Raw genomic sequence first — 15030 nt, forward strand, 5'->3', positions numbered from 1 at the left:
GAAACCAATAAAAATGCAAAGGCTGGAAGGCAGACGATACTGAAATGCTGTACATTCTAAGAGTCAGAAGTTCCTGCTACAGAAGACCAGTATGGAAATAGAGAAAGGAGGAATAGAACAGAAGCAAAACCTATGGGGGGGGAAATAAGCTTAGAAGTAGCACCTCTGGTATCTTTCTACTCAAAACGAGGTGCACCAGCATCCCTGGCATCACCTGGGAGTTACAAGGGATGCAGGATCTCAGGCCCCACCCCAAACCTAAAACCAAAATCTGCATGTCAACAGTGTCCCCAGGTGATTCCCACCTGGGGCTCAGACGCCACTGCCAATCCAGAGAAGATGCAGAGACACATCTTTAAATACTTCCTATTTCTTACTACCCATGGTTGCTGTCAACACAGGACCTCATATGTATGTATAATGCAGGCAATGCCTATTTTATTGACTGAATAAATTCTTGGAAAACCCAGAGGAACTATATGTGCTTAAAGGATGCTGAAGAATCTGTCCCTGAGATAACAGCTGAAGAAGTCATCAGTGAAACAATGGAGAGACCACTGCACACCTATCAGAATGGCCAGAATCAGGACCCCTGACGACACCAAATGCTGGTGAGGATACCGAGCAACAGGAACTTTCATTCATAGCTTGTGGGGATGAAAAATGGTACAGCCACCGTGGAGGACAGTTTGGCGGTTTCTCAGAAAACTAAACATTCTCTCATCATATGATCCAGCGATAGCACTCCTTGGCATTTACCCAAAGAAGTTATGTCCACAGAGGAACCTGCACACGGATGTTTATAGCAGCTTTATTCGTAATCACCAAAACTTGGAAGCAACCAAGATGTCCTTCAGTAGGTGATGGATAAATGAACTGCAGTACGTACAGACAATGGAATAGTATTCAGTGCTAAAAGAAATGAACTATCAAGGCATGAAAAGGTATAGAGCAACCTTAAATCCTATTACTAAGTGAAAGAAGTTAATCTGAAAAGGCTACACAATGCATGATTCCAACTGTATGACATTCTGGAAAAGGCAAAACCATGGAGACAATAAAGCCCAGGGGTTGCCAGGGGCTGGGGTAGAGCCGAGCGATGAGGAGGCAGAGCACAGGGGCCTTTAGGGCAGCGGTGAAAATACTCTGTGTGACACTATCATGAAGGATATGTGTCATTACACATTTGCCCAAACCCACAGAATGGACACCACCAAGAGTGAACCCTAATGTAAAGTATGGATTTGGGGTGGTTACGCTGTGTCAACGTGGAGTCATCAACTGTAACAAATGTCCCACTCTGATGGGGGGTGTTGGTAATGGGGGCGGATATGAACGCGTGAGGTTAGGGGGTCAGGGGGAAATATCTGTACCTTCCTCTCAAATTTGCTGTGAATCTACATGTAAAACTGCTCTTAAGAAACAACCCTTAAAAACAAAGTCCTCAGGTCCTGAAAGTGTGTGGGCAGAGTGCAGCTGGGGCCCAAGCATGTTGGTGCAGAACTAGGGGCTGTCTTAGGTTGAATACAATGAACAAAAACTATCTATACCCCCAAATAATTTATGTAAAGGCTCAGACAAAAAGAAAAGGTTTGGTTTTGGGTGGAGATGGGAGGAGAAGAGCTTTGTATGTTGAAAATAAAAACTGCATTAATGAAGACTGGTGTTTACTACAGTAAGCTGAATGATTTCAGCTGTTCTAAATTAAACCAAAGTTCTTCTGCATGGAACTTATGCTACTGCATGAAGGACGGTTCCTTTTTTCCTCTTTACTGTCTTTCCCATCAGCAAACATGCTTTTTTCCTCATTTTAAAACACCTCTTCACCTCACTTTCCCTTCAACTATATTTCTCACCGTCCTTTTACAGCAAAAGTCCTCAAAATTCTTGTCCACCACAGTTGATGTTTCCTTTCCTCTGCGCCTGGTCTCTCTTGAATCCTCATCAAGCAACAGCTGGTGCTCACGACTCCACCCAAACCTCCGTTGTTGTCAAGTTCACCAATGACCCCATTGCTAAATCCTTAAGTCAACGCTTGACCCTCATTTCACTTCACCTCTTGGCAGCGTCTGACTCATCCTCTTTGAAACGGTTTCTTCATTCGGCTCCCAAGCCACCACTCTCCTGGCTTTCCTCCTCCCTCATTAGCTGCTTTTTCTCATCCTCCTTTACTAGTTCCAGCTCATCTCCCCATCGGTGGTGAAGTAGCCCTAGGACTCGATCCTGAACCTCTGTTTTCTATCTACACTCACTCCCTTGTGGATTCCATTCAGTCTCTATAGTCTGACAACTCGCAAATGTTTACCTCCAGCCCAGACTTCTCTGAATTCCAGACCAGTATATCCAACTGCTTGCTGGACAGCTTCAAAACTGAACTCCTGATCTCTCCCCCAAATCAGCTTCTCCCTGTATTAGTTAATGCAGCACCGTCCTTCAAGTTGCAAAGGCCAAACACTGTGCAATTCACTGCTGACCGCTCTCACTCACATCTCACCTTCAATCAAGAAATCTTCCCTACTCTTCCTTCAAAACATCCCACTCTGGTCCAAGCCATCACCATCACTCACCTAGGTTAAAAGAGCCTCCTACCTCGTTTTCCTCTTTTTGCCCTTCCCCACTTAAGTCTAGTCTCATGAGACACAGCAGTAATATGTCCTCTTAAAATATAAGCCAGAGCATGTCATATCTTGATTTGAAACTCTACCAGCTTTTCTGCTCACTCTAAATTCAAGCCAAAGCCCTTGCCATAGCCTACAGGACCAGAGACTTTAGAGGAACTGTGTCCCCTCTCTCCTCTCCTCCATCACACTGGTCTTTTGCAGTTCCTTGAAGACCGGAAGCAGGCCTCAGCCTCAGAACTTTCCACTTGCTGCCCCCTCTTCTTGGAGCATTCATCCCCCAGGACAGTCACGTGATTCTGTTCACTGTCGTCAGGCCTTTCATCACATGTCACCTCAGTGAGGCCATCCTGGACCATCCTATTTATAATCGCAACTCACCCCGTTCCTAACCTCCCTCCTCTATCCTCTGCTTTATTTTCCCCCAAAATACTTCACACACACACACACACACACACACACACACTGTCTCACCTTGCAAGAGTAAGATTTTTCATCTACTTTGTTGACCACTGTATACCCAGTACCTAAAATAATGCCTGGTACATAAAAGACACTCAATAAATATGTGCTTAATAAATATATGAATGAACAAGAGATCACAGTGGTACAGAGCTGCATATGATCTATGATAGCATATACCTTGTAGCCTTTTAAAAGGGTTATGTTTTTACAGGACACTTTGAATGCATGTACATAGTCAGATACTGTGGTAAAAAAACAAAGCTGCTTCAAATTGATCATTATATTAACCTCATACAAAACCTGAATAATTTCAAAGAAACAGTTCTCAACTGAGAGAGGCTCCAGGATTTGAAACCTTGGATCTTGCGTCACCAGAGCACTTTGAAAAGATGGTCTCCATATGTCCACCCTTCCTGAAGCAGGAGAAAGTCGCCAGGCCAATATAATGGACTTTGGTTTCCTCAAATGATAGAGAAGCTCTGACACAAAGTACAGAGCACTTAACGTGTTAATGATGTATAAAATCTGGGTGTAACCTACTTCCAGGGAACCTGTGGACTCTGTGAGAGAAAAAAAATGTGTCGTGATTGTGTTAGTCTCCGTAATGCACTCCCTCAATGGATACACATGGGTGGGTCATATTTTTATAAACCACATTTGAAAAGAACTTAAAATTCTCTCCCAGGTAAAAGGAAAACAAAGTAACTTCAAAATTCATTTAGATGCAGAAAATAATTCGGGAATGAAGTAACTGTATAGAAACAGACATGAAATGAGGCAGATAAAAGCCCAAAGTGATTTTAAAACAAAAATGGAAAGAGTGTCCTCATTTCTCTTCTTGATAATATTCTCGCATAGTACATCATATTTAGTTTTGTTTCTGAAGTTACGTAGACCACAGAAGCTCTTAACCAACTTCCAATTATCCAACTCCAGGATGAACAGTCACCCTGGAAAGCATCCTAGCTGATGCCCCTTATTACTCAGTGCTCATAGGAGCTGAAAATCCAGACTTTGGCAAACTCATGTAATTCCACTCCTATCATCAAGCTGATAGTTACCAACACTTATACATGCGTATACGTGGGTATACTAAGAAAGAGTTGTTTCCATTAAAGCTAAGTGGGATGCTTGAGAAATGAGGCATTAAATAGCCATAAGAGAATTCTACCGACAATGGTTTATTTTTCAATTGTTTTTAATAAATAGAGGAAAAATACAAATTACAAATTGTCACATATGAAGATTCATGATACAAATATCTTTATATACAGCAAGAAATTACCATTATCCTTTTAACTCTCCTGAGAACTTTCTTGATATATAATGATTTTGTAAGTTAAAATATTTTTCTCATTGACTAAATAATCACACATATAATATTTATTTTAGACGTGCTTCTAAAAGTTTGGCTTTAATTAATCTTAGCCTATCAAGTTTTTAAATATATAAATATTTTTGTATATAAATAAAATATGAATATATTTTTTAAGTAAATATATCTTTACTTAAGCTCCAGTTTTAGAACATTATACTGTGTTTTACTAGCTTTTTCCCCTCAAACAGGACCCATCAACACAAGAGACAATCAACTGACATATAAATCACACAAGGACGGTAGGAAGAAATGAATCAAGAATGAAAAACTATGGTTAAATCAAAAGAATGAATGAAACAGGTCTCTGAAACCGTTACATCACACCAGGCAAACACAGCCCCAGCCTTTATCTGCTCTATCAGATGCCTCTGCCAGAAAGGAAAGACCTGCGTGAGGAAATTCACAGTAATACATTACTCTTATCTTTTGTGCCCTAGGTTGTCATTTGTAAGAAAGCTATAATGGAAGACACACCTGGAGCTCTAACAGCAGCCCATGAACACCATCTCTGAAGTGGGGATAATTCCACTTTCCCAAAACAGGAGATGCAACAAACCCCACAGTGATGCCAATAGCCAAAAATGATTAGGCCAGACATCTCATGGAGATAACTAAAGCTAGCTATGGAGCTAACCAGAAATTCTACTCCACCATAAGACAAGGCTAAATGTCAAAGCACCTACTCGGCCCATACATTCTTAGAAGGGTTTGTGGGTTTATCTGTTAAACAGCCTGGGATGTTTAGCTCATTCACTGAACAAACATTTACTGAGTGACTACTATGTGCCAAGGTACCACACAAAATAGAATTTTCCTCTTGGCTTCCACTGACTGCACACTTATAGGCAATCACAGTAGAGGGTACCAGAAAGACCAGCTTTACCATTTAATAGCTGTGTGGCTTTAAAAATAGAAATAATTCTGCCTCCCACCCAGGTTAAGTATAACCTACCATCCAGAGCCTATTTACTGTCCACTTACTGCTTTACTGTCTCTTTACTGTAAGTACTGTTCTAAGCCCCCAACCATTAACCATGGTATTCCATAGGGTAACGAAGCAGTGAGGCACAGAGACATTAAAATCTCTTACCCAAGGTGACACAGCTAGAAGGCTGCAAAGCCAGAACGCCAATCAGACTGCCAGGCTCAAGGCCACACTCTAACCATTACACTGCACTGCTGCTCGCTTGGTGACACAGAATATCCTTTAAGAGAAGCACAGGCAAAGGCGTCACCCCCTTCCCTGTTAAAAGGAGCTGGCCCAAACTCACATTTATTAAGTCCATTAGGAGACCATAACCAACAACCCCAAACAAGCAGGTGTGTAGGACTACACAGAATGCAATCTGGTTTTTTTCCATGCCGTTTTCTCCCCACTGGGTTTCATGGAGATGTCTGTGGCTATGGGAAACCTCCAGGGAGTCACGGATGCTAAGAAATATGAACACGTCTTAAAGGGGAGGAAACAGGGAGGGGAGAATACTCTCTAGAGGGTGTGGCTGGCAACCTTATGACTTGAAAGTGTTTATGAACCTGGTTTAAAGTTTTATAGTGGAACCTTCTCTGCTGTATGAGGGGAGTAGGGGAGCATTGGCGTTGCTTTGGATCAAGATCCATAGCTGTGGGAAGCAAAGCAGCCAGACTGGCTGGATCAGCTCTTTGTAATCACCTTTGGGGAGGGATTTTGTCACCTGGAGACTACACCCACTAAAAAGGTCTAATTAAGTTCTAGGGGCAACAACTAAAAGGTCATTATTATCATTAGTTTATATCAGAATTTCTCAGATATTCCTGATCTCGAGCACGTGGGGTGATTATAAAAAGTGTCCCATGGGAACTGCTGAACCTGAACCTGAATTCAGGAGGCCCCATAATCTAATAGACAAGTTTGGGAAGTACTACTTAAGTCATAAAAGTATGAAACCTGAAAATACCAAGAGAGGTCTTCTAGGTAGGTGTCCTCTTCCTTTTAAGCAGTTAGTTCTCAGTCTAATCCAGGAGGAAAGTACTATTTTCTATACATAAAAGTCTCCAGAGAAACGACTTCCAAAATTTCCTTTCAATACACATGAAGGTCTCAAATCCTCAGTGCTTTGCTTGCAATCCTCCCAAGTAGCTTAGCTTAGGCAAAGGCTAAATCCAGCCTGTTTTCCAACCAGAAACAAAAAGAATGATATTCATTACACACACCATTTTACAAATCATTTTGTAGACTGATTTCAGCAATTATGTGAGGACCTAGAAGTGTCTTAGCCCTCTCGTGCTTTGCTTCAAAGGACAGGAACAAGAAAGTGAAAAGACAATCCACAGAATAGGAGACAGTATCTGCAAAGCATTTCTCTGATAACAGACTTGTATTCAGACTATATAAGGAACTTTTACAATTCAATAATAAAAAAGACATAACTGAATTTAAAAAGACAACCCAACTTTAAAAAAAAAAAAAAGAAAAAAAAAGGACGAAGGCTCTGAATAGACATTTCTCCAAAGAAGATATACAAATGGCCAACAAGCATATGAAAAGATGCTCAACATCATTAGGGAAACTGAAAAAAGCACAATGAGACACCACTTCATGGCCACGCAGCTGGCTAAAATAAAAAACACAGAAAATAACAAGTGTTGATGAGAATGTGGAGAAATGGGAACTTGCGTACATTGCTGATGGGAAGGAAAAATAGCGCAGCCACTGTGAAAAACAGCTTGACAAGTCCTCCAAACATTAAACATAGAGTTGCAATGTGACCCAGCAATTTCACGCTTGGGTATGTACCCAAGAGAAATAAAAGCGTATGTCCCCACAAAAACCTGTACATGCATGTACACAGTAGCATTATCCCTAATAGCCGAAAAATGGAAACAACTGATCTGATGAATGAATAAATAAAATGTGGCCTGTCTATTCAACTGAATATTATTCAGCAATAAACAGAAATGAAGTACTAACACCTGCTACAACATGGGTGAACATTGAAAATATGCTAAATGGAAGCCAACACAAAAGGCACATATTGTATGATTCCACAATCATGTGCGGAATAAACAAATCAACATGTGTGGAATAAACAAATCGACAGAAATAGAAAGTAGATTAGTGGTCTCCTGGGTCCGAGGATAGGGGCAATCGTGGGATTAGAGGGTGGCAGCTGGTGGGTCCAAAGTTTGTTTGGGGGACAGGAACATGCTCTAACGCTGACGACGGTGATGCATGCACAACTCCGAGAACATCCTAAAAATCACCGCGTGTACACTTTAAATGGAGGTGTGTGGTATGTAACTTTTATCTCAATAAAGTGGTTTTTAAAAAAATCCCCTTTAACCTCCACGAGCCTTAATTTCATCCTCTGAAAATAGGGACACCACCTATCTTACAATATTGTAAAGAACATATAAGAGGATACAAGTTTACGTACACACACACACACACACACATACACACACACAACGCTTCACATCGTGTCCGGCACATAATACAGAACACATGTTACTCTTTCTCCTCTTCCTAGCCCCACATTTTTGCACTGTTATGCCTCGGCATCACTGTATCTTCACTGCAAGTCACAAAACTCAACACCGGAATGGATTCCAACAGTGGCCTAACCGGGAGAATTCTCTCATGATTTCACACATGCTAAACTCAAGGCGATTTCTAAATGCCTGACCCTGGAGAAACCCTGGCGCATGCAAATGTGGCTGTCTACCTCCCTGACTTCTCACTCAAACGTATTTGGAGATAAAGAGTAAGATTTGTTTTCTCCGTTCCAAGTCTCAGTGGGTCCTCCATCTCTAACCGTGGTGGAGAAACACCTCTACAACCATGTATTAATAGTTTTCAAACCAGGCACACTGCTTGACAACATTTATGCTATCCAGGCATCTTTCCTAGTCAGCTTCATCTACGCCTACACTGGACATCAACTGGGCCTCCAAGAAAGCTTTGCAGGGGGTCCCAGGAAAGACCTTAGCCCTGAGATATCCAGGCCTGCCCACCTGGATACTCACTGTTAGGCTATGCAGTTTCAAAGGGAGTGCGATGCTATGTAAGTATCCACAGTTTGCAGCCGAAAAGGTCAACTACGGAATTCTCACCATCTCCACAAGTTCTCAAACAACTCACAGCCATCCCTTGAGATGACAAAACAGTAGACTCTCAGCCAGACATTCAACTTTTTCCATTTCATCAAAAGCTTTTCCTGCATCTTGCTAAGCATTGTTAACTGCTCACTACCTGCTTCACAATTCTTTTCTTTTTTTCAAAATAGTTCCTACTGTCAAATACATTTTTCTGCTTATCACTTTCAATGACTTCGTCTCCAATTTCATTTCCATTAAAATCCACGCCGCCATACACTCTCACTGTTTTTGTACTGATCGGACATGATGGGGAAAATATGTGTAAAACTCAAAACTTAGCAAAGCCCAGTTAGCAAACACATCATAAGCAGCAAAGCATTTTTTCTCTCCTAGAGCTGCACCGTCTAATATATTAGCCGCTGGCCACACGAGGATACTTAAATTCATTGAAATTAAATAATATTTAAAATTCATTCCTAAATCTCCCGAGTCACATGTCAAGTGCTCTCAGTAGCTACGTGTGGCTACTGACCTGTGCTGGACAGCACAGATATTGAATATATCCATCAGAGCGTAAAATTCTATTGAACACTGACTTAGTCACTTCTCGGAGTCTATGAAAGTTTGTAAGTTCAAAGTTCTTAGACACAGTAGTTTTAGTATTTACATATCATGAGGTTTGATTCTCAGAAGTATGACTCTAGTGGCTCTAAATGTTTTTTGGCAAGTTTTCTTATTGGTCAGTGGACAGGTTTTTTGGAACCTAACATAGAGCTTGGCACATGGTAAGTATTTAGCATTTGCTGGATGAATGAATGAAAAGCATATTAATGTCTGTTACCTTAGTTTTTGCCCAGATATTAGCTCCTAGAAAGGAAGGGGATTTTTTTCCTACATGGGAGATTTCTATAGGGAGAAGCAAGCATAAGCAGGTAGGGCAGGCATAAGAAATGTAGCTGAAAAACATACACATCTGCCCCCAAAGGAACTCATATTCAAGTGAAAAGTTTCAGACCCAAGGAAACATCTTGCTTCTTCAAACACCCACTACTGGTAGCTTTTGGAGACATGAAGGGAAGGTCAGGGGAGATGCTCTGGAAGATCGCAGAGCCTGCTGCCATTTCTCACTATTTTCCCTGTATAATTTTGCAAGAAAATCACATAATCGCAAAGGCAGCAACCAACTAATTGCATTGTCTGTGCCGCACACTCACATCTAGATTTCCCCTTTCTCTCAGGTCCTGTGACTCAATCTATACTGTGCCTAACAGAAAGCTTCTTGGAAAAGAAGTGTTGCTGGAAATCGAAATTCAAAAAAGCGTGTCAGTTTTCATATACAGAGAAAAGCAATTCCACTGGCCCTTTACCAATAATCTCCTGGAGGCCCAACAAAAGACGCTACAGCTGCTTCTATTGAAACATTTCTACTTCCCTTGTTCACAAACCAAACAGCCATAGGAAGAACCAAGCTGCTCCATTTCTATAACTCACTTTTTCTTAGCGCAAGTCTAGGGACAGAAGGCAAGAGAAACAGGGAGCAGCTGCCGCCTGCTCTTCTTATGAATGCCCTGGGCTCATTCCTCATTCTCCTCCCTATTGTTTCAGACGCCTTTTCTCAACAACCAAAGTCCCAGCTCACGGGGAAAAAAAGAACAAGGCAAAACAGACTTCTCTGTATCAACTACCACTGTTGTAGAAAAGTCTAGGTCACTTCTATGGGGTGATGTAATTAGAAGTTAAAATAGGTGAGCCTTACCTTCAACTTTAAGTTGTTAATCTGCTTTATTCTGAATTCCAATTAATTATTTATAACTGTATGGAACTCCTTGCATGTCGTCCTATAGCGATCCCTTTAGATACTACGTGTGTTTTTAAAAAGAAAATTACACAATTTCCATCTCTTGAGCCAAGCAACAATACTTGTCTCACTATTTATGCCAAAAGATATGTAAAATAAAGCTTGTTCATAAATTAGTCATCCAATTTCAGATCCCAAGACCCACAGAATCTAAATATGAGACCCAAAGAGCTTAGTTTCTGCAATTCACAATGCTAACTTTGAGGACATAAAAACAGAATGGTGGTTAAGGAAACTGGACTACATTAATTTAAGTCTCAGCTCCACCACTTATTAGCTATGTTACTTAATTTCTCCAGACTTCAGAATGGACACATTCACGGAATTGTCATGGGGACTAGAGGAGGTAATCTGTTAGAGCACACCATAAAATCTCAATAAATACTAGTTATGATTGTTAACAGTGTATCATGCCTGAAAGCATCACTTAAACATTTTCCAAAAATTAGGACTTAAGACGAAACTTAAAGGAAAATGCTTCCCGGACAACCTACATGAAAATACTATGTAAAAAAAAAAAAAAAAGCTCCGGGCTCAGGTCAAAATGTTCACTTTCCCACTAAATCCCGAACTTCAATGACGAACGTTTAAAAATATCCATCAACGTGTACAAATTATTCGTCTCACTGATTTGTGGCCAGAGAAAGGGAATTGCAAACAACATCGTTGTTGACAGTTAAGCAGCAATCCCCAAGAGAGAAAATGCTCTACCACCTTGGTGCCCTGGAATGTCAACAAGTCCCTGCCCACTCGGCACCAATGAGCCCCAGTTTGTTGACCTTCTGGGCCCAGTGAAAATCCCCTGCAGGGACATGTGCTATTTTTATATAAATAAGATAATATAAACAAAGATCCATTATTAATGACATGAATCACACCCTATTTTTGAAGGAGGCATGGAAATTTGGTAATTTAGGAAATTTGGGATTTAAGAATAAATTGTTAATTACGTGTTGCAAAGCATCCTTTTTCTCCACTACAAACTGCAACAGTGGCTGACATTGACACTTGTCACTGTAACTATCACTACTGAATTTGCTGTGTATAGAAAATGTCTTTGGAAGTTGGTCTTATAACTCGGAGACACAGGACAGGTACAAAAAAGGGACACACTCTTAAAAAATCATGCCACTGCAGAAATGCTTTCCAGCCAATCTCTGAGTCTGCATACAATATCACAAACAACACAAGCTGTGGAGAATTTCACCTGGCTCCTGCATTGCCCTAAAATAAGGCTAGGCTGGTTGAACTGTAAAAGAACTCAGGAAGAACTCAGTGGCAGTATTCAAGGTGCAAACACCTCCACCAGGAGCAAAGGGAAGCAAGGGTCGTCTGTGCTTGGCCCAGACGGCAGGGGAAGAATCCGTGAATGTTGGAACCGCGGAAGCAGCAGTGATTTGGGGATAGACTGGGCCCCAGTCTTCTGTGAGCCTGATTCACACTCGCAGGTCAGAGGATTCTGACCACCTACTGATCACCGGATTATTTTTCACAGACCACCTAAACCTCAATCACGTCTGAATTCATTTCTAAACATTGGGGAGGATCACAGTCCATGACTCACCTCCTAATCCAACCCAAGCCCAAAGAAATGCTCTTTCTGTAACTGCCAAATGACATTACCTCAGGTAAACCTCAAACAAACCAGTCTGCAGGCCAAAGCACACACACCTTGTAATGTTCACACGGTTTTTGCCTCAGCACTTCTTAACCAAGACTGAGATTAGCCCATTACAGTAACAGCGTCTTAATTTATGAATAATGTGTGACAGATGACGCCAGAATTACAAAAGGAAAAAACTCACCTCCGAAAGTAGTAATTCCTTGGATTTTTGTTGTTGTTGTTAATGTAATGCCAGGTTAAATCCCACTCACATAGTTTCCATCAGGGTTAGCAAACAGATCAATTTCAAGGTTTTAGAAACTGAATAGAGCCGTTGATGGAAACTATCTCTGAATTTTCCTTTTTCAATGAGCTGATTTTCTGTCTTATTTTATTTTTATTTCCAAATTCCCAAGATTTACTAGCCTATAAGGATTTCCATTTTTTTAATTGCTAGTATTTACTTTAATTAAAAGCAAAATTGAACCTTTCGAGTACAATGTGCATAGTAAAGCATGTATTATTCTTTAGTCACAAATAAAGTGAACAGTGCCAACAAAACTTCTTAAAGCCAACACACATTCAGATTTGTGAATCAAGCTTCTTATGCTTGCGTTTTTTTAAAACACATTCAACTGTGGACTTTCACCTTAAAATAAGGTTATTTTCACTTTGCAGTTTTAATCACTTTCCCACATTAAATGGCCAGGATATGAGCACTGAACTGTTTACAGAACATACAAACTGACAGATACTCAAAATGTGAAGTTAAGGGTACATCACTGAATGTATATTCATGTTTAGGCCTGAAACCATAACATCCTAGAGCTAGGCGGCTCTGAGCGAGCATCCATCTACCCAATCTGCTCATCCTATAGAGGAGGAAATATTAGCTAGAGGTTAAATGATTTCCTGACAATGGCAAAAGCTCACCCAGTCAGTGACAAAACCTACAAGCCAGGTGTCCTACCTAGAAGTCCAAGTGCTTTCCATGGTACCACTCTGCTCCTTTTAGCACAAAAAGAGTATGTTACTATCTAACAAACAAGACAAAATCATGTATTTGTGATACATGGTTTGTGGATGGATCTAAGAAAGTTGTAGAAGGACATATACATCAAGCCTCTGAAAATTGGTTGAGAAGGTGTAAATTTATTTTGCATTGTTTTGCTGGTTCTGTTGAGCATGGTGCATTTTTAAGTGCTGAAAAGGAATCGAATGACTTTTTAAAAGAATATCTCTTGATTTCTAAATACTCTAAGAAAGGATAACGTATTTCCTGGAAGAAGATAGAAAGTACATTTCCTTTCCTTCAGCAGAGAACATGTCCCTCCCACCCCTCAAAGCCAGACAAACTCTCCCCTTCCAGGTCCAGCTTAACCGGGCAGCTCCACTCAGAGGGCTTCCAAGCCCTTACACCAGAACTTCTCCTTCCTCTGGGTTCTTTCATCATAGCCTTTACAGAAGTCTCTCCTACTAGAAAGCAAGCTCCTTGACAGCAGAAATCCTATCTTACCTGGCTACTGGGCTTTGCAAAATCCTTTGCATATATTGTATTCAATTACAGTTAATGAACTGAAGCATTTGTTCCCAGAATCCCACTTAGAGTAATTTTCCAGATCTCTCTCTTCCCTACACCAACACCTGGACCCACTCAAGAGTTATTAAGGAGTGGAAATCCTGGATCCCACCGTCGGGCAAACCAAGCTCTGGAAAATGAAATAATAATGCCCATTACATCTCTATCTACTGGGTGTTTAACATCCAGGGGAACGGTACTAAAACTAAGCATTTATTATTTAGGTCACCGACAACATTTCTGAAACCACGTTCTCTGAGTGTTAGCATGTTTTCTTTTTTAAATCTCAGAACCTCATTTGCCAGAACTTACTGCTGAAAACAGCGGATGAAGTTAGATGCATGTAAAAGAGAATGACTGAAACGTCTTTAAAAGCTACTGGGAATATTAAACCGAATAATCTTCCCTTATCGCTCAATGCAAGTTTGTGGGTTTTTTTTTCTTTCTGACAGAGAAACGTGATAGTCCCTAAATACAAGAGCTGACCTGGCAGAGTAAAATCGGCACATCGGTCCCCTTTAATGCTTTCCTTCTTTTGATCATTAAGCAAGAATGAGTACTGTTCTTCCAAGTCTTAGGTTTTCAAAGCGGAGGGCTGAATTAAAACCTCTAAGCCTCAACACCGCAAAGTTGACCCTTCTGAGCTCCTAGCAAACACAAAGAAAGAAAGAGCGAAAGGAAAATCGCCACCAGATCCTGACGTTAAGACACAAACACAAGTAGCCCAGAGTCCCTGGGGAACTGAGGAGCGACAAAGCCAAGCAAACCTCGACCCCGACCGGACGGTGAGCAGCGTACGCGACCCCACACGCCCTCCGTCCCGGCCGGTCTCGAGCCTCACCGCGGCACTTCTTCCTTCCATCTTCCATCGCCCGCGCCGAAACCGCCTCCGGGCCGGGGAGCCTCAGGGCACGACTGCCGACGGGCTGGCGGCCGGCGCAGCGCGCTCCCGGTCGGGCTCCCGGGACTGCCGAGGGGCGACAGGCGAGCCCCGCGGCGGCGGCTGCAGCGACGGCGCGCACCCTGGCGGAGGTTGGCTGCCCGGCCCCTGCCAGTATCAAAGCGCAGGAGGCCGACGGAGGTGGGCGGGGCCGGCGCCCGGGGGCGGGGCGGGGGCGGGGAGGCGGTAACCCGGCTGGGCGGGGGGGGCCGGGGGCTGGGGGGGGGGGCGAAGGCGACAGGGCCCTGGGGTTGGGGGCAGGAGGGCGGAGTGGAGTAGGGAAGCGAGGGGGCGGAGGGAGTGGTTTCTGGGGCTGGAGGGGTGGGTAGGTTGGGAGGGGGCGTAGGAGGAGGAACCTGGAGACGGGAGGGGGCGGAGGGGGGGAAGGGAGAAGGAAATGGTGGGAGTGGGGTGGAGGAGGCGGAGCCCCAGGGGTAGGACAGGGTGGCGGGGGCGAGGCCCCTGCAGGGGAGAAGGGTCGGGGGCGGTCTGCTGGGAAAGGCGAGGCAGAGGGT

At 42.5% G+C, this 15030-nt stretch overlaps 1 protein-coding gene across 3 annotated transcripts in view; it reads right to left on the reverse strand.

Annotated features, from left to right (window-relative positions):
• The window catches only part of PSD3 (pleckstrin and Sec7 domain containing 3), a 427571-nt gene that overhangs the window by 356256 nt on the left and 56285 nt on the right, over positions 1-15030 (reverse strand). The window contains exon 1 of one of the 3 annotated variants that reach the window (XM_019742072.2): positions 14417-14609. The exons of the other annotated variants lie outside the window; for them this stretch is intronic. Within the exon in view, the coding sequence (XP_019597631.2) occupies positions 14417-14437 (21 nt within the window). The 5' untranslated portion in view covers positions 14438-14609. Of the gene's footprint in view, positions 1-14416; positions 14610-15030 lie in introns of those variants that run through there. 3 annotated transcript variants of the gene reach the window in all.

This window comes from Rhinolophus sinicus, linkage group LG04, assembly GCF_036562045.2.
Source record: "Rhinolophus sinicus isolate RSC01 linkage group LG04, ASM3656204v1, whole genome shotgun sequence".
NCBI classification, from domain to species: Eukaryota; Metazoa; Chordata; class Mammalia; order Chiroptera; family Rhinolophidae; genus Rhinolophus; species Rhinolophus sinicus.